Source organism: Lathyrus oleraceus, chromosome 3, assembly GCF_024323335.1.
Source record: "Lathyrus oleraceus cultivar Zhongwan6 chromosome 3, CAAS_Psat_ZW6_1.0, whole genome shotgun sequence".
Taxonomy (NCBI): domain Eukaryota; kingdom Viridiplantae; phylum Streptophyta; class Magnoliopsida; order Fabales; family Fabaceae; genus Lathyrus; species Lathyrus oleraceus.
This window is the reverse complement of record NC_066581.1, coordinates 393,375,357-393,395,022: the sequence shown is the minus strand read 5'-3', so window position 1 is coordinate 393,395,022 and position 19,666 is coordinate 393,375,357. Positions and strand designations below refer to the sequence as shown.

At 38.5% G+C, this 19,666-nt stretch overlaps 2 protein-coding genes across 11 annotated transcripts; both read right to left on the bottom strand.

Annotated features, from left to right (window-relative positions):
• Positions 1 to 3,503: 3,503 nt before the first annotated feature.
• On the bottom strand, positions 3,504 to 6,634 carry LOC127127911 (uncharacterized). 6 transcript variants are annotated; one of them, XR_007805534.1, is made up of 8 exons: positions 6,179 to 6,634; positions 5,840 to 5,937; positions 5,510 to 5,731; positions 5,239 to 5,312; positions 4,780 to 5,144; positions 4,629 to 4,704; positions 4,480 to 4,530; positions 3,504 to 4,370 (listed from the first exon to the last, which is right to left on the bottom strand). XR_007805534.1 is itself a non-coding variant. In XM_051057185.1 (8 exons), the coding sequence occupies exons 4-8, from the start codon at positions 5,301 to 5,303 to the stop codon at positions 4,151 to 4,153; spliced, it is 759 nt and encodes a 252-aa protein (XP_050913142.1). In that variant the 5' UTR covers positions 5,304 to 5,312; positions 5,510 to 5,731; positions 5,840 to 5,937; positions 6,179 to 6,634; the 3' UTR covers positions 3,504 to 4,150. The 6 variants fall into 6 exon arrangements, 2 of the variants coding, with proteins under 2 accessions (XP_050913142.1, XP_050913143.1); XM_051057185.1 differs by lacking the exon at positions 4,480 to 4,530 and having other exon boundaries at positions 3,504 to 4,422; positions 4,531 to 4,704; positions 4,780 to 4,919; positions 5,037 to 5,144; XM_051057186.1 differs by lacking the exon at positions 4,480 to 4,530 and having other exon boundaries at positions 3,504 to 4,422; positions 4,531 to 4,704; positions 4,780 to 4,919; positions 5,037 to 5,144; positions 6,220 to 6,634.
• Positions 6,635 to 15,652: 9,018 nt separating this feature from the next.
• Positions 15,653 to 18,357, bottom strand: LOC127127913 (uncharacterized). 5 transcript variants are annotated; one of them, XM_051057187.1, is made up of 8 exons: positions 18,306 to 18,357; positions 17,970 to 18,067; positions 17,641 to 17,862; positions 17,370 to 17,443; positions 17,168 to 17,275; positions 16,911 to 17,050; positions 16,661 to 16,834; positions 15,653 to 16,552 (listed from the first exon to the last, which is right to left on the bottom strand). In XM_051057187.1, the coding sequence occupies exons 4-8, from the start codon at positions 17,432 to 17,434 to the stop codon at positions 16,281 to 16,283; spliced, it is 759 nt and encodes a 252-aa protein (XP_050913144.1). In that variant the 5' UTR covers positions 17,435 to 17,443; positions 17,641 to 17,862; positions 17,970 to 18,067; positions 18,306 to 18,357; the 3' UTR covers positions 15,653 to 16,280. The 5 variants fall into 5 exon arrangements, 1 of the variants encoding a protein (XP_050913144.1); XR_007805537.1 differs by having other exon boundaries at positions 15,653 to 16,660; positions 16,759 to 16,834; positions 16,911 to 17,275; XR_007805536.1 differs by having other exon boundaries at positions 15,653 to 16,500; positions 16,610 to 17,275.
• Positions 18,358 to 19,666: the final 1,309 nt, after the last annotated feature.

Below are 19,666 nucleotides of genomic sequence, written 5' to 3'. Positions count from 1 at the left end.
TCTACCTAAGAACTCTTAGATATGAGATCCTACTCACTCCCCCTCAATCACAGCAGTGATATAAACCAAGAATTACAATGAAAAGAAGACACTTTTCAAAGACACATACTTGATCTTACTTAAAAGCTTCAATCAAGTAAACACACACTCATGCTTCACAGCTTAGAGTGGACAAATTACAACTCAAAAATCAGACCAATTCCATTTATGGATGAATTGAATGTCTTACAATACACACGACCACACAAGACTTAAACCCTTATTCTCTCTCAGTATTTCGTTCGTTATCTCTTGTGTATATAACCAGGTTTTCCATGTCCTTTTTATAGAAGCATTTGGCTGGGCTTAGATATCATAAAACCCTAAAAATATTTTCCATTCATATTTTCTCATGACAGTTGATTATATCTCTGGAAAATAAGTCAATCTAGTTGTAATTACTGATTGATAGCATGTTCAATCATCTCATCAATCATACACAGATTAACATTAAAAACGCAATCACATAATACATAGCAATCAGACTGAATGTTCTGTATACAGATGTCATGACATCGGGTCTGATATCTCAGTAAAATCCTGCATAATCACATTTTAAAGATCCTGCAGGTACATGTTATCTTATGTCAAGATAACACATGTGACAACTTGTGAACACTCTAGGTTTTACCAAAATTGCTGCCAACACATAGAACCAAGAAACTCCCCCTTTAGCAAATTTTGGCTAAAACATATATCAATCCATTTGTTCACAAGAGTTAAAAACATATCAGCAGTTAAACAGCAGCAGAAGTAATAAACCATACATTTACTAGCTATAATAGCAACTAGTAAACACACATTAAACACATATGTGCTTCTTCTCCCCCTAAGGCTGTTCAACACAGACATCTCCTTCAACAACACTTGTAACATTCATCACCCCATCTGACATCTCCTTCAACATCACATGTACAACACAGAACATCATTATGTTCAACATCAGCTGTCATCTATTTAGCCTAGCCACTCCAGTACATATTAACTGCGGCTCTCCACATATTAACTGCAACTCTCCTCATATTAACTTCTCCCCCTTTTTAGTCAAAATAGACCAAAGAGACCAATTAGACAAAATAAATGTTAATTAGTCCAACAGAGAATGTCACATAGAATGTTAAAACATATAGAATGTTAAAACATATTGTCAGGTGTTACAGAACCATAATTATACACATCTATATAAGCTGAGATAAAAAGAAATCCAGAGAAATCACAAAGAGAACTCAAAAGTTACAACAAGGCATCAAACAAGACTGCCAAAAAAAACATCAAACATCAAATATCAAGCCATCAGAACAACACATCATTATAACAGGGGAACCATCTTCACCACCATTCAGTCTGAGGAGCTAGCATCTTCATCAGCTTCAGATCCAGAACTGCCACTTGATTTATCTTGAGATTCAGACCTCTCACTTGAGGTATGGGCATCTGTGTCCTAGGCTTGACCAACGTTATCCATGTCTCCTTGCTCTAAGCTATTAATCAGAACCTCCAGAGCTTCTTTCCTAGCTTCAGCCACCCTAATCCTAGTCTCCAATTCCTTACAGGTCTCTTTCAGTTCAGCAATTAGGCCACCTTGAGAGGCTGGCTTATTCATAGAAAATGTCATGACAATGTCATTGACATGACTACCTTCAAATAACTTGTAATGAACTGACAATGGAGGTTTTCTTCTACTAGGGATATCACTTGTGCTCAGTATTCCAGGTTGCTGGATTAGAATTATCCCACAAATTATTGAGGGAAAAGCAATGGGCAGCTTCACTGCATTTGTGGAAGCATGTTTGACATTTTGTTTAAACATGAACCTTCCATAATCAAAATTAAGCTTGGTTCCAATAGCAAATACGATCATTCCAAGAGCATTAGAGATTGTAGAGATGTGGTTTGTAGGTACCCAGTTTGCTGACCCTATCTTATGCAAGATAGCATATTTCACAGTTAATTTACCAGCAGAGAGATGCTTTTTGCTTTGCGACTCCTTGACCTGTCCAACAGTTATTGTCCTACAGACTTCATTGTCTATGGCCTCTAGTTCAACATCACCTTTTGTTCCTCTTCCTAGGAATTTATTTATCACAGTTGGGGAGAACTTCACACACTTTCCTCTAACAAACACCTTACAAAACTCTTTGTTGTTCTTGTCAGCAATGTCCTCAGGGATGTTCACCACAAACTCTTTAATAAGACCTTCAAAACATTGAGGTAACCCACTAACTGTTTTCATCAATCCAGCAGACTTGATCAGGTCCATGACCTTCTTAACTTCCACAACATCCTTTCCCAGTTCTCTTTCCACAACTACTCTCCTTTGGATTACGAATTTCCACTTGGCTGGACCATCTTCCAGATGGAAGGAAATGTTATCCAAATGTACAACAGCAACCTTAGCAGGAGATTTTCTAACATTTGACCTTTTGACAAGAGAGATGTTTGGGACATCGTCTTCAACATCTTCCTCAGAATCAGAACTTTCTCTTACCTTTCTCTTCTTTACCTCCACATTATTCCATGACTTTGAAGGGCCTACAGTAGTTGCCTTCTTACTAGTTCTGGTTGTCATCATCTCAGCCACAGACCTACCCTTCCTGGTCTTCATTCTCTTAGCAACCTTTGGCTCCAAGTGATGAAGCAAGCTATCATCTTCATCATCTAAGATCTCTTCTTCCAAGTCAATCACCTTCTTACCAGAGTCATGCTTCTTAGACTGAGAAGCATCTACAGATTTCTTACAAGGCACTGTATGCCCTAAAGAACACAATCCCTCAGCATCTATATCTTTCTCAGACCTAGATTGTCATACCCCGATTTTGACCCTGAATTTTTTTATTTTTATTTTTATTTTTATTTGGCACTTGGCCTAAAATTCATTTGCATACATTCATTCCCAACTCCATATTTTTGTTGCACATTGGTCATTGCCTATGCCTTTTTGATCATGTTGCTCTTGATTATAAGATGGATTTTAATATTTTGACTTCTTTTTATTTTTAATTTGATTTTAATTTCAAATTAAGTTTAAATTCCAATTGTCAATTTAATCTTAATTGTTTATTTTTACTAACGACTAAAACTCTAATCGATTTTTATTTCCAAATGAATGTTAGAGTTGGCATCCAAGTAATTTTAAATGAATTATAAATTAATTTGATTTTTAATTTGGTTTTACTGATTTGTTATTATTATTTAAATAGATATTTAAGTTAGTTTTGGGATTAGGCCTAAAAGTCTTTTCCATTTTATAAACCAACTTCTCAATTATCCATTTTATAATCAAATATCCAAAACTTATATATTTTCATTAATAACATTTCATGCAGTAAACTACATTTTCATTCATAACATTCCATACATTCAACTACATTTTCATTCATAACTTTCCATGAAAAACAATAAAGAGCCATTTCCATACAATATCCAATAAACCATCCATTTAAATTCAAAACACCCAAATCAGACTGAACTAATGTCTGGTGATCAAGATGGCAATATTCATGTGTGAGGTTTGACAGCAAATTCATGCAGCTGTGAATTGAAATATAGGTGCCAGAGGTGGATACGTTTGTACGCTATCTGACAGTGATGTGGGATGGTAGCTTGGTAGTAGTAGCAAATAATAATAGGACATGTTATGTGTGGCATCTATTTCCAGGGACTTAGACAATGACAAACTTTGAGCCACTCCATAAGTAGCAAACACGAGCCAGCTAAACAACCAAAACGTAACAGCAAAGTGGCATACAAATGTAAACAAGCTGCAATTGAAAAACCAGTTGCAACATGCCGAAACGGCATCGCAGCTAACAGCAAACATTCTATGTCTACTATCAAAAACACTTATTGCATACAAGAAGTAAAAAAACAAATGACTATTCAAACTGCGAAATTTAAGAAGTTGGTTTCAAGGAGTTTCCAATCTCAATCACAAATCGATACTTGACGTCTGCTTTCGGGAGCCTTTCAATCTTTTTCGGTAGAAAACCAACTCCTTCTTCCATCCAACGATACAATGGAGGCGTCATCACCTTCAACTGTACGGTGGGACAAGCGGGACTAACGACTCTTGATTTCTCTCAAAGTACTTCGATCTCTTAGACCCATTTCTCTACGGAGCCAGAAGGTTACGGCAAATCATGATGCGTTCGAGGTGTTCAATGAAATGCGGCATGGGGTGTACGCCCAGGTTTTCAGCAGCAACAAGGAATGCCAGATAATAGTGAGCAAAATGTCGAGACTGCAGAGTAAAAGACCGAAGAAATGCAGAATGTGAGATGGGATTCAAAGAGAGGATGGAGTTGTACCGCAGCAAAATGCAGGAATTGGCCCTGTACAAAAGCAGATGCGATAACCGCCTAAATGAGATTACAGAAAGGGCATCTGCAGATAAACGTGGAGCAGAATCATTAGGCAGGAAATATAAAGAGAAATACACACATGTTGCCAACTCAGTGTTGGCATGACGGCCTAACCAAAGTCCAACTTAACCTGTATCACATGAGAAAATCAAATCACAGTTGGAACTGGTTGTACACAACATATATTGATGTAACATGACCACTTCAAAACCAAGCATACGTCCATACCAATACACATGCATTTGGTTTTTGAACTCATAATGATGAGAGAGGCTCATGGAGGTTGTAGCGACTAGAACCAAACCTGCAAAAAAAACAGTTGGCAACATGTTATGAATCCCAAATAAAAGCAAGCCATGAGGGAAGATATGGTTGTTACTTATCCAAGCCAGGAAGAAATCTGCTTGCAGCTGACAATTAACAGAATCACCATGCACAACTGAATCTAACATGTTGAATCCTGTAGAAAAATGCCGACTCATGACAGACCAAGCCAAAACATGGTTGAATTGTGGCCACCTGTTGCAAACCTTGGCAGTACATAATGCTGCACTTTGAGGTATAACATGCCAGGACTAGTGCATAGCAAGGCATAGCATTGAACATAGATCAAAGCCAGGTTTGCAGAGAACTTACCTACAACAGAATAGGCAAAACAAAGCTGCTACATCAATCAGGAACGAGTAATGCACATGGCTCATCATGCTGCAGCACCAAACCCAACTCACAATCACAGTGAAGGTCCTGAAACATAGCCAAGATTACAAGTGGATTAGATCATACCTCACACTTTAACAACATTGAAGCAACCAGACAAACATTGCAGCCAGCACCTTACCAAAATCTTGCCAAGACCTGCAACCACATCCAACCAACTTTGCAATGATAGTGTAGCAAGGTCATGAGCAGAACCTGCAACATATTTGAAACGTGAGCCATCAGTGCTTCGTTTAACAGCTCATAACAATCCAGTGTGTGGTTCATGATGAAATTAAAACAGGCACTTCCTGACAGTGGAAGACATGAACAGGTAATGACTTACATAAACACCAAGCAACATATATTCATGATCAAAGAATATAACATGGAAGCTAGATAGTTCATCATACCAAGGCAAAGGCTTCAAGGCCACCTAAACTTGCAAATCTTGAGGCATTGTAGCTCTAAAACAAGTGTACCTCAGGTGCAACATCCATCCTTTCTGCAGCATACCAAAAGGATAGCCTGATTGGACAATGCAAACCACTATGCACACCACAGAAGCAATGTATCCAATTTGACAGTAGAATACATCACAGCCACGGCCACAGCAGCATCAGCAGTTCAATTCCCTGCAGTAAAAAAAAAAAAGGGATTAATTTACCAAGCAGTAAGTTCCAGAAATTCCCAAATTTGGAATTGGGACAAACAGACGAAGAAAAAGCAAGAACTCAGATTACCTTTCCAGATTATAAGCATCAAAAAGACAACTTGTTTCTGAGCAGCAAAAGCAATCCTGAACCATTCTCCATTGGACCATTGAGCATCTTTCGAAACCCTAATGTGCAAGAATAAATAGAAAAGCAGAGATCAGTAGAGAAAAAAAAAAAATTCTTGAGAGAGAAATCGGCGGAAAAACCCAAAAAACCATTTTTTGAAGACGGCTTGAAAAACAAAAAAGGCTAGAGGAATTGAAAACGAAAAAACCCTAATCATACACAAGAAACTTAAGAAAAACCCGAGAAAATAAGTTCTTGACAAAAAAGAAGGCAAAAACGGCGGAAGATCAAGGCCTTTACCCAAGGGTGGAACGCGAGCAAGCTCCCGCAGACGACGTTACCTTCCCTTCGGACGTGCGATCTCGTTGTCACGGTAAGCCTTCCTTCTTGAATCATGTTGTTTACTTTGTTTATTCGATCCCGACGAGTAGCGATTCGGTTCGGTCCCTGAGATGAGTAAATAGCGGTTGTTTATGTTCATCGCGATTTGCTTCGTTTTCTTTTCGAGCTGCAGATTCATCGTTTTTGTTTGGTGCGTGTTGATTTTCATTTACTAGAGAGAAATTTGCTTTGGGAAGAAAGTTTGTTTGGTTTGGCATTGTTATTCTCATTTTTTTTCCATTTTATGAACTGGGATTACTTAATGACGGGTATTATGACTTTGGGTCAGTTTCTTTTCTATCCAAAGGTCCTGGCTTTTCGTTTAAGTGTGCATCATTAATTGCTGGTTGTTGTTGGGACTTTCTCTTGAGGGAACCGAAGCATGTGGGGCGGCTAGGTATTTGCTCAATGTTTGAGTTTCTGTTTTTTGTTGGGTCGGTTTCTGCTTTGAAGGCCTATAACCCGCTCCAGGCCCATTCGTCCACTGTATGGGCCCAATTTTTATTTTATCTTAAAATTTAATTTGGTTATTGTGTCTTGTATTAACGAATGCATTTATCTATAAAACTGGATTGATAGTCTGATGGTAAGGGCATTATGTGCTAAACCTATGGCCAGGGGTTCGAACCCTAGAGGCAGCAAAAAGGTTTTTTTGTTCACTTATCTTCATTTTTTTTTATGGCATTTTCATGAATTTATTTTTTATAAACTTTTTATTTTTGTTTCACCGTTTTTTTTTATCTTTTTATCTAGTTATATTTTAAATACTTGTTGATTTTATTTACTTTTCTATGTTATTTTTTTTAGTGTGTTACAAATAATCTTTTTATTTATTTATTTTTACTCGACTTATTTGTGGGGAACTCTTTACACCGAGTTATTTTTTGAGCATATCAATTTCAACTTCCCTCGATTTCAAAATACATTTCAAAATAAATGAGAATCATTTCAAGATCATTTCACAAATCAACATCATATTTAATAATCAAATCATTTTCTTAATAAGGTTGGAAGAAAAAAGATTACCTGGATGTAATGTCCAGTCGTAATCCCGAATATTAGGCTCAAGCTGTAAGAGCTTGTAAGCCATAAATATTTGTCTTCTCGCCAAAATATCCGTAAATACCTCAAATCACCTTATAAATAAGACGTGAAGAAAAGGTTACCTGGAGGGAATGTCCAGTTGTAATCCCGAATATTAGGCACAAGCTGTAAGAGCTTGCAAGCCGTTAATATTCGTCTTCACTTCCACACTCTAATACTCAAATCGTTTTCTAAATAAAACGTGAAGGAAAAGATTACCTGGATGGAATGTCCAGTCGTAATCCCGAATATTAGGCTCAAGCTGTAAGAGCTTGCAAGCCGTTAATATTCGTCTTCTCTTTAACAATCAAATGTTTAAAATCATTTTCTTAATAAGGTTGGAAGAAAAAAGATTACCTGGATGTAATGTCCAGTCGTAATCCCGAATATTAGGCTCAAGCTGTAAGAGCTTGCAAGCCGTTAATGTTCGTCTTCTCTTTCACACTCCAAGATTCTAAACCATTTTCTTAATAAAGTTGGAAGAAAAAGATTACCTGGATGTAATGTCCAGTCGTAATCCCGAATATTAGGCACAAGCTGTAAGAGCTTGCAAGCCATAAATATTCGTCTTCCCTCCAAAACCTTCATAAATATTCGAATCATTTTCTTAGCAATATGGGAAAGAAACAGACTGCCTGGGTGGAATGTCTAGACGTAGTCCCGAGTACTAGACCCAAGCTGTAAGAGCTTGTAGGTCATAAGTACTCGTCTTTCAAACTTCAAAATACCTAATTCCTACCTTAACACTTTTTTTCAATAAGATGGAAATGGAACATGGTGTATACCATGCACTCCTGAGGCTAGGATTCGAGATGTATATCTCGCTCATCCAAGTTCTCGCCATCACTCAAAATACATCCAACCAATCAAACCCTTTTCTCGCCGCCGTGCGATTAATCAAAAACCTTTTTCATAAATGAAAGATATATTGTCTTAAGAGATACAAAACAATGTTTCGGCCACGATTGTTGAGTAGAGATAAATGACGCTTTTCCGAATGTAGATTTATAAATCCGTTCGATGTGTGGTATGCGTCCACTCCTCATCTGTTTTGGGTAAAACAATGTTTTCGTCGATTAATACAGTATAGCTTTCGCTAAAATCGACCAACAAACAAACATTTTTCTACCCAGAACTACGTAAGCCTTGATTTCTCTTTTGAGATACGTAGGAGCAGGATTTGTAAATCTTGTCAGGCCCACTAATAAAAAACTTAGGTTTAGTCCTCCGTCAAAAAATCCAAAAACATTTCTTCTATCTTCTATTCTTTCTTTCCTACCTAATAAATTGAAAAGCCTAACATTTCAAACTAACATTAACGCACACAACTGACCTAATGGTTCCCGTTGAGTACAACGGACGTGAGGGGTGCTAATACCTTCCCCTTGCGTAATCGACTCCCGAACCCTGATATTGGTTGCGACGACCATATCTTATCCTTTCTTTTGTCTTGGGTTTTATCGATATTTCCCCTTTCCTTTATAGGAATAAATAAAGTTCGGTGGCGACTCTGTTCAGTCCATCATTGCGAGCGTGCGATCGCGCTTCGCTTTGAAGTCGTATCCCCATTTTTTTCGAGGTGCGACAGATGGCGACTCTGCTGGGGAAAACTGTTCCTTAAGCGAGTCAAGCCTAGTTAGGACGTTTGTGTGCCTTTGTTTGTTTAATTTTATGGCTTTTCCCTTATTTATTGCTTTTAATATCTTTATTGTTATATTGATATCTGTTATATTGGTTCGATATGCTTTGGTACTTGGAGAGACTCTGATTGCAAACCTTGTGGGAAAGACTTTTTACCCGAGTCTCGAGTAAAGACATAAGATAGGACGAGGTTGAGTAGTGCGGGTCCGCGAGATGTATTTCTCGTTGGGTCGGTACGAGAACCTCACTTAGAGTAGATTCTTGAGAGGATGTCGTCGCTCGGCAAGTAAGTTGCCGTAAGCTTCGATGTTTTCTTTAGGATCCATGACTCTGAGAACCATTTGTAGAACCTTAGTTCTTTGACCAACTAGGAAAGATGGTTGCGTAGTGTGGGTCTGCGAGATGTATTTCTCGTTGGATCGATGCGAGAACCTCACTTAGAGTAGATTCTTTAGATGGAGTTGATGCCCGGCAAGTAAGTTGCCGCAGGTAGCAAACAGTCTAATGGATCCATGACTCTAGGAACTTTTTCAAAAACCTTAGACCATACCTGGTGAGAACCATGTTCTATACAAAGCAATCAAAGTCATCAGTACCTCAGACTTTTGAACCCGTGTATGAAAAAAACAAATGTGCATGGCTTGCATTGCATTCATTCTCATTCCATTGCATTTGCATCGCATCATAATGCATGTCATTTTCCAGACAAAATACCAAAAAAAACTCATCCATCTTTTGTCCGTGAAGCAAAGTGATTCTCAACACGCGTTTAGAACAAAGAACCATGTCTCAGGAGATGATGGACGAGCTAAGGAAAAGCCAAGAAGCACTGAAGGGGGAACTTAATCTTTTGAAGATCCAAATGAGATGGGTCTTGGAAACCTTGCAAGTCTTGTTGGGAAAAGAGGGTCACCCAATATACACTGCTGCAACAAAGAGAGCTACTACCCCGCATCCATCTGGTGTCACCCCAAGTCAAGGGAAGTTCTATGTGGCAACTCCTCATTTACCAGTATATGGACCTCCCTCAAGACGTCATCATCAACATCCTCTGGCCATTCCTCCTCAAAATCACCGAAGTCAGGTTCAAAACAAAAATCAGAATCAGAGCAAGAAGAACCAGGATCACAATGACTCGATTCCGGTACCATATAGCAAGCTTTACCCGCTACTGATCCAGAATGCTTTGGTGACCCCTCGAGCTCTCACGCCTGTGTCACCAGACCTACCATGGTACAATCCAAATGCAACATGTGAATTCCATAAAGGGGCATTGGGACATAACCTAGATTCTTGTTGTGCGCTAAAATATTTGGTACGAGGACTGATTAACAAGAAGAGCTTAGTCTTTGAAGAAGATCACCCGAAGATCAAGTGTGAATACCATACTGGAACAATGGGGCACTCCATCGAGGAATGCGTGAGTTTTAAGCTCAAGCTGCAAAGTTTGATTGACATAAGGTCACCAACACTCAAGGAGGAAGTCTCAAGTACATATACCTTGATCTCTGGGCCAAGTAATGATAAAGGGAAAGGACCCTTGATACCCCTCAAGGTTTTGTACCACAAGGAAGATGTCAGGGATATGGCTAGTGAGCTATCATTGTTTCCTGGTAAGAGCATTGAGATACCGTCTTGGATTTCCAATGTCACGACCTATACCAATGAAAGAAAAGGAGAAGTGAGTAGTGGATCCAAGAGGGTTGCGTTCGACGATGAGATTGAAAGAAAAGAATTTGAAGATCATCATGTCAAAAAGCTGGTTGATCCCAATCTTCAAGTTTGAAGAAATCAATTCCCTAAAGCTGGCAATCATTTGGCTGTTTCAGCATTTCTTTTGTTAGTTTCTTTGCATGTTAGTTGTTACTTGCTTTTAAACATTGTTGTTTTATTTGAATTGGTAAGATTAATGAAATGTTTATGCATCTTTTGAATTGATCCATTCGTATTCACTCGTTTTTCATTTATGTTAAAAAAACAAAAATTCTCCTCTCATTCACTTTTGTTTATCAAACTGTTGTGTTAACAAAGATTGGAGGGAGGATGATGAAAACGAAACACCTGAAATTGTTGTGGTATGCTTTTGAGTAAAACCTTGTCGATGATGTAGGGCATTGTTTCAAATCCCCAAACACTGAAGTTATAAGGAGTTAATCCCTAGTCAACCACTTTGAGCCTAGAAGTTGGTGTTTATTTCGGATCTAAAACCCTTAATCTTAACCTGGGGCAGGGTAGTTGTGTTCAGATAGTTTGATCATGCATTCGATCTTTCAAAAAAATTGTCCATATGAACACCCTCCAATTAGGTTCAACCACATGTCATCCTTCGTGCACATGTTGAAGTGTCGAAGAAGTTGAGGAAAGATGAAATTAGTGTTGGTTGATCCTCATCCGCCAATAATGTGGCAGTCACACGCATAAAAAAAAAAAAAAAAGGCCCGCTAAGTCAAAAACCACAAAATGACTTAGGCAAAAGTTAGGGCATCCCGATGGACCGAAAGCTTCAAAAAAAAACGGTCCAGACAAAATTAGGGATAAAGAAAATCAATCAAAAGAGGTCATTAAATCCTCGACAAAAAATATGGTGACTGCCATTTCAAGAAAATTCGTCTTGAATCCTCATCACACCTTCGAACCCTCTTGGAAGTCGAATGCTTGTATTGAATTGACTGAATATAGGAACTGGAGATCATCAAGAAGAAGGGGTGGGTAAAAATAAATTTTGAGCCTTATATCCTTTTGTTTCAAGAAACCGCGAACCAGACCACGTTATAACCCTTAAAAGACCTAATTGAGGCAGGGTTTATTTTGAAAGCATACTACAACAAGGTTGTGTTAACCTGACTCCAAACGATTTTTGTTAATCATTTGATGACACCAACTTGCGTACTGTGAATGACTTGATCAACGACTCGTTCACTGTATTTCACCCGTTCATATCAATAAATTTTGATTTCAAATTTTTGCATAAACACTGCATTAAAATTACCATTTTTGAATGAACAATCTTATTTGCGAGTCAACACTTAGCATCAAAGAAATTCCATTTACAGTTGAAGAACTTGATGGAGTGAAAGAAGTCTAGTCAGGGGCAAATCACTTTGAGCATCAGTTAATTCGAGCTAATCACTCTAAGGGTCCTCAAGGCAAGAGTAATCTGCTTCAAGAGTCGGACCGGGGCAAGCCACCTCAGAGCTCAGTAAGTCCAATCACTCCATGGTTCAGTTAGCCAAGAGTAATTTGCTTCAAGACTTAGACTGGAGTAAGCCACCTCAGAGCTCAATGAGTCCAACTATTCCAAAGACAGTCGACCAAGAGTCTGCCATTCCAACATTTGGTTAGTCAAGTTCAGACCACTGCAAGTTTCAAACACTTGGGGCAGGCCATCTCAAGTTAGTCTCATGGAAAGTTGTTTCCAAATCCATTTTCAAGGTGAACATTTCCAAAGACCCAACAAACTGGGGCAAGATGAGCCACAGAGGGGCAGAACCTTTTTCTTTGTGCTTTCAAACTGCTCAAACGAATTCTGCCATACGTCAACAACTATTGAGTTCAAGACGAGTGCCCGAAAATTATGCTAGCACGATTCATTAATCCTCCAAAAGGATCCATTGGCTAAGCTGTGGCTATCAAACTAGATAGAATCCTCCTTTGACAACATCTATCACAAATATTTGGTTGAGTTCTCGGTGTTGAGGAATCATGAGCTTCCATAAAAAGCCTTTACCAACTCCCAGTCCACCCAGTGTCAGCATTCTCATAGCATGATCATTCATATATCATGCATAAAAGAATACAGATCATGCATGGCCGAAATGTACTTCGTGCTCATTTTGCATTGACCCAGGTCTTGTTGTTGATCCTATATCCTTTGACCTTTGATTCCAGTTTGTATTTGTTGCCCTTAAACCAACATCCGGTTTTCGCAGTCATTTTCAAGTCCAATTGTTGTTGGCAAAATCCGTTAAAAGCTGGTTGTAGTCCATTGCTTACGGTCAGAGTCCAATCGTTGTTATTCCGGGGTCAGGCCATCCTTGAACCTGCTCTGAAGAGTTTTTCCTTTCTTTGTTCAATCCTATTCAGGTCTTATACGAACCTGTCATTGAACCATTTTATTCCGGGGTCCGTTCATGCTTGAACCTACTCTGAAGATTCTTTGTTCAATCCTATTCAGGTCTTATACGAACCTGTCATTGAACCTTTTTATTCCGGGGTCAGGCCATCCTTGAACCTGCTCTGAAGAGTTTTTCCTTTCTTTGTTCAATCCTATTCAGGTCTTATACGAACCTGTCATTGAACCTTTTTATTCCGGGGTCCGGTCATGCTTGAACCTACTCTGAAGATTCTTTGTTCAATCCTATTCAGGTCTTATACGAACCTGTCATTGAACCTTTTTATTCCGGGGTCAGGCCATCCTTGAACCTGCTCTGAAGATCCTTTGTTCAATCTTATTCAGGTCTTATATGAACCTGTCATTGAACCTTTTTATTCCGGGGTCCGGTCATGCTTGAACCTACTCTGAAGATTCTTTGTTCAATCCTATTCAGGTCTTATACGAACCTGTCATTGAACCATTTTATTCCGGGGTCCGTTCATGCTTGAACCTACTCTGAAGATTCTTTGTTCAATCCTATTCAGGTCTTATACGAACCTGTCATTGAACCTTTTTATTCCGGGGTCAGGCCATCCTTGAACCTGCTCTGAAGAGTTTTTCCTTTCTTTGTTCAATCCTATTCAGGTCTTATACGAACCTGTCATTGAACCTTTTTATTCCGGGGTCCGGTCATGCTTGAACCTACTCTGAAGATTCTTTGTTCAATCCTATTCAGGTCTTATACGAACCTGTCATTGAACCTTTTTATTCCGGGGTCAGGCCATCCTTGAACCTGCTCTGAAGATCCTTTGTTCAATCCTATTCAGGTCTTATATGAACCTGTCATTGAACCCTTTTTATTCCGGGGTCAGGTTACACTTGAACCTGCTCTGAAGATCCTTTGTTCAATCCTATTCAGGTCTTATATGAACCTGTCATTGAACCTTTTTATTCCGGGGTCAGGTTACACTTGAACCTGCTCTGAAGATCCTTTGTTCAATCCTATTCAGGTCTTATATGAACCTGTCATTGAACCTTTTTATTCCGGGGTCAGGTTACACTTGAACCTGCTCTGAAGATCCTTTGTTCAATCCTATTCAGGTCTTATATGAACCTGTCATTGAACCTTTTTATTCCGGGGTCAGGTTACACTTGAACCTGCTCTGAAGATCCTTTGTTCAATCCTATTCAGGTCTTATATGAACCTGTCATTGAACCTTTTTATTCCGGGGTCCGGTCATGCTTGAACCTACTCTGAAGATCCTTTGTTCAATCCTATTCAGGTCATGTACGAACCTGTCATTGAACCTTATTATTCCGGGGTCCGGTCATGCTTGAACCTACTCTGAAGATTCTTTGTTCAATCCTATTCAGGTCATGTATGAACTTGTCATTGAACCTCCTTATTCCGGTGTTAGGTCATACATGAACCTGTTTCTGAAGAGTTTTCTCTTTGATTATTCCCCAGCGTTGTCAGGTCATTTATGAACCTGTTGTAGCATCTTTTCCTTTATTCGGTTGTATTCTAAGTATCGATTATCAAATCTCACTTTGAATACTCCCCAGTGTGTGTCTGATTCTCCAGCAGGATTGTTTCCCCAGCAAGTTGTTACTTACCATTTGTCTATCTCCCTGTGGATCACCAGCATCCCCCACAGATTGGTCTGTCTATTAGCATCTCCTGTCAAAGGTCTACCATATCCATAGCAGATAAAATTAAAAAAACATCATGCATCCATGTCATATCATATCACATCATATCATATCATGTCATGTCATGGGGATCCAGGATCAAAATCTGGGTCTTCTCAGTATTTAATCATCTCCCACTATGATCATATGAAGAGTGTCCTGCTTCATATTCTCTAGTAGGAGATACTTAAATAGGGGCAACTGTCATACCCCGATTTTGACCCTGAATTTTTTTATTTTTATTTTTATTTTTATTTGGCACTTGGCCTAAAATTCATTTGCATACATTCATTCCCAACTCCATATTTTTGTTGCACATTGGTCATTGCCTATGCCTTTTTGATCATGTTGCTCTTGATTATAAGATGGATTTTAATATTTTGACTTCTTTTTATTTTTAATTTGATTTTAATTTCAAATTAAGTTTAAATTCCAATTGTCAATTTAATCTTAATTGTTTATTTTTACTAACGACTAAAACTCTAATCGATTTTTATTTCCAAATGAATGTTAGAGTTGGCATCCAAGTAATTTTAAATGAATTATAAATTAATTTGATTTTTAATTTGGTTTTACTGATTTGTTATTATTATTTAAATAGATATTTAAGTTAGTTTTGGGATTAGGCCTAAAAGTCTTTTCCATTTTATAAACCAACTTCTCAATTATCCATTTTATAATCAAATATCCAAAACTCATATATTTTCATTAATAACATTTCATGCAGTAAACTACATTTTCATTCATAACATTCCATACATTCAACTACATTTTCATTCATAACTTTCCATGAAAATCAATAAAGAGCCATTTCCATACAATATCCAATAAACCATCCATTTAAATTCAAAACACCCAAATCAGACTGAACTAATGTCTGGTGATCAAGATGGCAATATTCATGTGTGAGGTTTGACAGCAAATTCATGCAGCTGTGAATTGAAATATAGGTGCCAGAGGTGGATACGTTTGTACGCTATCTGACAGTGATGTGGGATGGTAGCTTGGTAGTAGTAGCAAATAATAATAGGACATGTTATGTGTGGCATCTATTTCCAGGGACTTAGACAATGACAAACTTTGAGCCACTCCATAAGTAGCAAACACGAGCCAGCTAAACAACCAAAACGTAACAGCAAAGTGGCATACAAATGTAAACAAGCTGCAATTGAAAAACCAGTTGCAACATGCCGAAACGGCATCGCAGCTAACAGCAAACATTCTATGTCTACTATCAAAAACACTTATTGCATACAAGAAGTAAAAAAACAAATGACTATTCAAACTGCGAAATTTAAGAAGTTGGTTTCAAGGAGTTTCCAATCTCAATCACAAATCGATACTTGACGTCTGCTTTCGGGAGCCTTTCAATCTTTTTCGGTAGAAAACCAACTCCTTCTTCCATCCAACGATACAATGGAGGCGTCATCACCTTCAACTGTACGGTGGGACAAGCGGGACTAACGACTCTTGATTTCTCTCAAAGTACTTCGATCTCTTAGACCCATTTCTCTACGGAGCCAGAAGGTTACGGCAAATCATGATGCGTTCGAGGTGTTCGATGAAATGCGGCATGGGGTGTACGCCCAGGTTTTCAGCAGCAACAAGGAATGCCAGATAATAGTGAGCAAAATGTCGAGACTGCAGAGTAAAAGACCGAAGAAATGCAGAATGTGAGATGGGATTCAAAGAGAGGATGGAGTTGTACCGCAGCAAAATGCAGGAATTGGCCCTGTACAAAAGCAGATGCGATAACCGCCTAAATGAGATTACAGAAAGGGCATCTGCAGATAAACGTGGAGCAGAATCATTAGGCAGGAAATATAAAGAGAAATACACACATGTTGCCAACTCAGTGTTGGCATGACGGCCTAACCAAAGTCCAACTTAACCTGTATCACATGAGAAAATCAAATCACAGTTGGAACTGGTTGTACACAACATATATTGATGTAACATGACCACTTCAAAACCAAGCATACGTCCATACCAATACACATGCATTTGGTTTTTGAACTCATAATGATGAGAGAGGCTCATGGAGGTTGTAGCGACTAGAACCAAACCTGCAAAAAAAAACAGTTGGCAACATGTTATGAATCCCAAATAAAAGCAAGCCATGAGGGAAGATATGGTTGTTACTTATCCAAGCCAGGAAGAAATCTGCTTGCAGCTGACAATTAACAGAATCACCATGCACAACTGAATCTAACATGTTGAATCCTGTAGAAAAATGCCGACTCATGACAGACCAAGCCAAAACATGGTTGAATTGTGGCCACCTGTTGCAAACCTTGGCAGTACATAATGCTGCACTTTGAGGTATAACATGCCAGGACTAGTGCATAGCAAGGCATAGCATTGAACATAGATCAAAGCCAGGTTTGCAGAGAACTTACCTACAACAGAATAGGCAAAACAAAGCTGCTACATCAATCAGGAACGAGTAATGCACATGGCTCATCATGCTGCAGCACCAAACCCAACTCACAATCACAGTGAAGGTCCTGAAACATAGCCAAGATTACAAGTGGATTAGATCATACCTCACACTTTAACAACATTGAAGCAACCAGACAAACATTGCAGCCAGCACCTTACCAAAATCTTGCCAAGACCTGCAACCACATCCAACCAACTTTGCAATGATAGTGTAGCAAGGTCATGAGCAGAACCTGCAACATATTTGAAACGTGAGCCATCAGTGCTTCGTTTAACAGCTCATAACAATCCAGTGTGTGGTTCATGATGAAATTAAAACAGGCACTTCCTGACAGTGGAAGACATGAACAGGTAATGACTTACATAAACACCAAGCAACATATATTCATGATCAAAGAATATAACATGGAAGCTAGATAGTTCATCATACCAAGGCAAAGGCTTCAAGGCCACCTAAACTTGCAAATCTTGAGGCATTGTAGCTCTAAAACAAGTGTACCTCAGGTGCAACATCCATCCTTTCTGCAGCATACCAAAAGGATAGCCTGATTGGACAATGCAAACCACTATGCACACCACAGAAGCAATGTATCCAATTTGACAGTAGAATACATCACAGCCACGGCCACAGCAGCATCAGCAGTTCAATTCCCTGCAGTAAAAAAAAAAAGGGATTAATTTACCAAGCAGTAAGTTCCAGAAATTCCCAAATTTGGAATTGGGACAAACAGACGAAGAAAAAGCAAGAACTCAGATTACCTTTCCAGATTATAAGCATCAAAAAGACAACTTGTTTCTGAGCAGCAAAAGCAATCCTGAACCATTCTCCATTGGACCATTGAGCATCTTTCGAAACCCTAATGTGCAAGAATAAATAGAAAAGCAGAGATCAGTAGAGAAAAAAAAATTCTTGAGAGAGAAATCGGCGGAAAAACCCAAAAAACCATTTTTTGAAGACGGCTTGAAAAACAAAAAAGGCTAGAGGAATTGAAAACGAAAAAACCCTAATCATACACAAGAAACTTAAGAAAAACCCGAGAAAATAAGTTCTTGACAAAAAAGAAGGCAAAAACGGCGGAAGATCAAGGCCTTTACCCAAGGGTGGAACGCGAGCAAGCTCCCGCAGACGACGTTACCTTCCCTTCGGCCGTGCGATCTCGTTGTCACGGTAAGCCTTCCTTCTTGAATCATGTTGTTTACTTTGTTTATTCGATCCCGACGAGTAGCGATTCGGTTCGGTCCCTGAGATGAGTAAATAGCGGTTGTTTATGTTCATCGCGATTTGCTTCGTTTTCTTTTCGAGCTGCAGATTCATCGTTTTTGTTTGGTGCGTGTTGATTTTCATTTACTAGAGAGAAATTTGCTTTGGGAAGAAAGTTTGTTTGGTTTGGCATTGTTATTCTCATTTTTTTTCCATTTTATGAACTGGGATTACTTAATGACGGGTATTATGACTTTGGGTCAGTTTCTTTTCTATCCAAAGGTCCTGGCTTTTCGTTTAAGTGTGCATCATTAATTGCTGGTTGTTGTTGGGACTTTCTCTTGAGGGAACCGAAGCATGTGGGGCGGCTAGGTATTTGCTCAATGTTTGAGTTTCTGTTTTTTGTTGGGTCGGTTTCTGCTTTGAAGGCCTATAACCCGCTCCAGGCCCATTCGTCCACTGTATGGGCCCAATTTTTATTTTATCTTAAAATTTAATTTGGTTATTGTGTCTTGTATTAACGAATGCATTTATCTATAAAACTGGATTGATAGTCTGATGGTAAGGGCATTATGTGCTAAACCTATGGCCAGGGGTTCGAACCCTAGAGGCAGCAAAAAGGTTTTTTTGTTCACTTATCTTCATTTTTTTTTATGGCATTTTCATGAATTTATTTTTTATAAACTTTTTATTTTTGTTTCACCGTTTTTTTTTATCTTTTTATCTAGTTATATTTTAAATACTTGTTGATTTTATTTACTTTTCTATGTTATTTTTTTTAGTGTGTTACAAATAATCTTTTTATTTATTTATTTTTACTCGACTTATTTGTGGGGAACTCTTTACACCGAGTTATTTTTTGAGCATATCAATTTCAACTTCCCTCGATTTCAAAATACATTTCAAAATAAATGAGAATCATTTCAAGATCATTTCACAAATCAACATCATATTTAATAATCAAATCATTTTCTTAATAAGGTTGGAAGAAAAAAGATTACCTGGATGTAATGTCCAGTCGTAATCCCGAATATTAGGCTCAAGCTGTAAGAGCTTGTAAGCCATAAATATTTGTCTTCTCGCCAAAATATCCGTAAATACCTCAAATCACCTTATAAATAAGACGTGAAGAAAAAGGTTACCTGGAGGGAATGTCCAGTTGTAATCCCGAATATTAGGCACAAGCTGTAAGAGCTTGCAAGCCGTTAATATTCGTCTTCACTTCCACACTCTAATACTCAAATCGTTTTCTAAA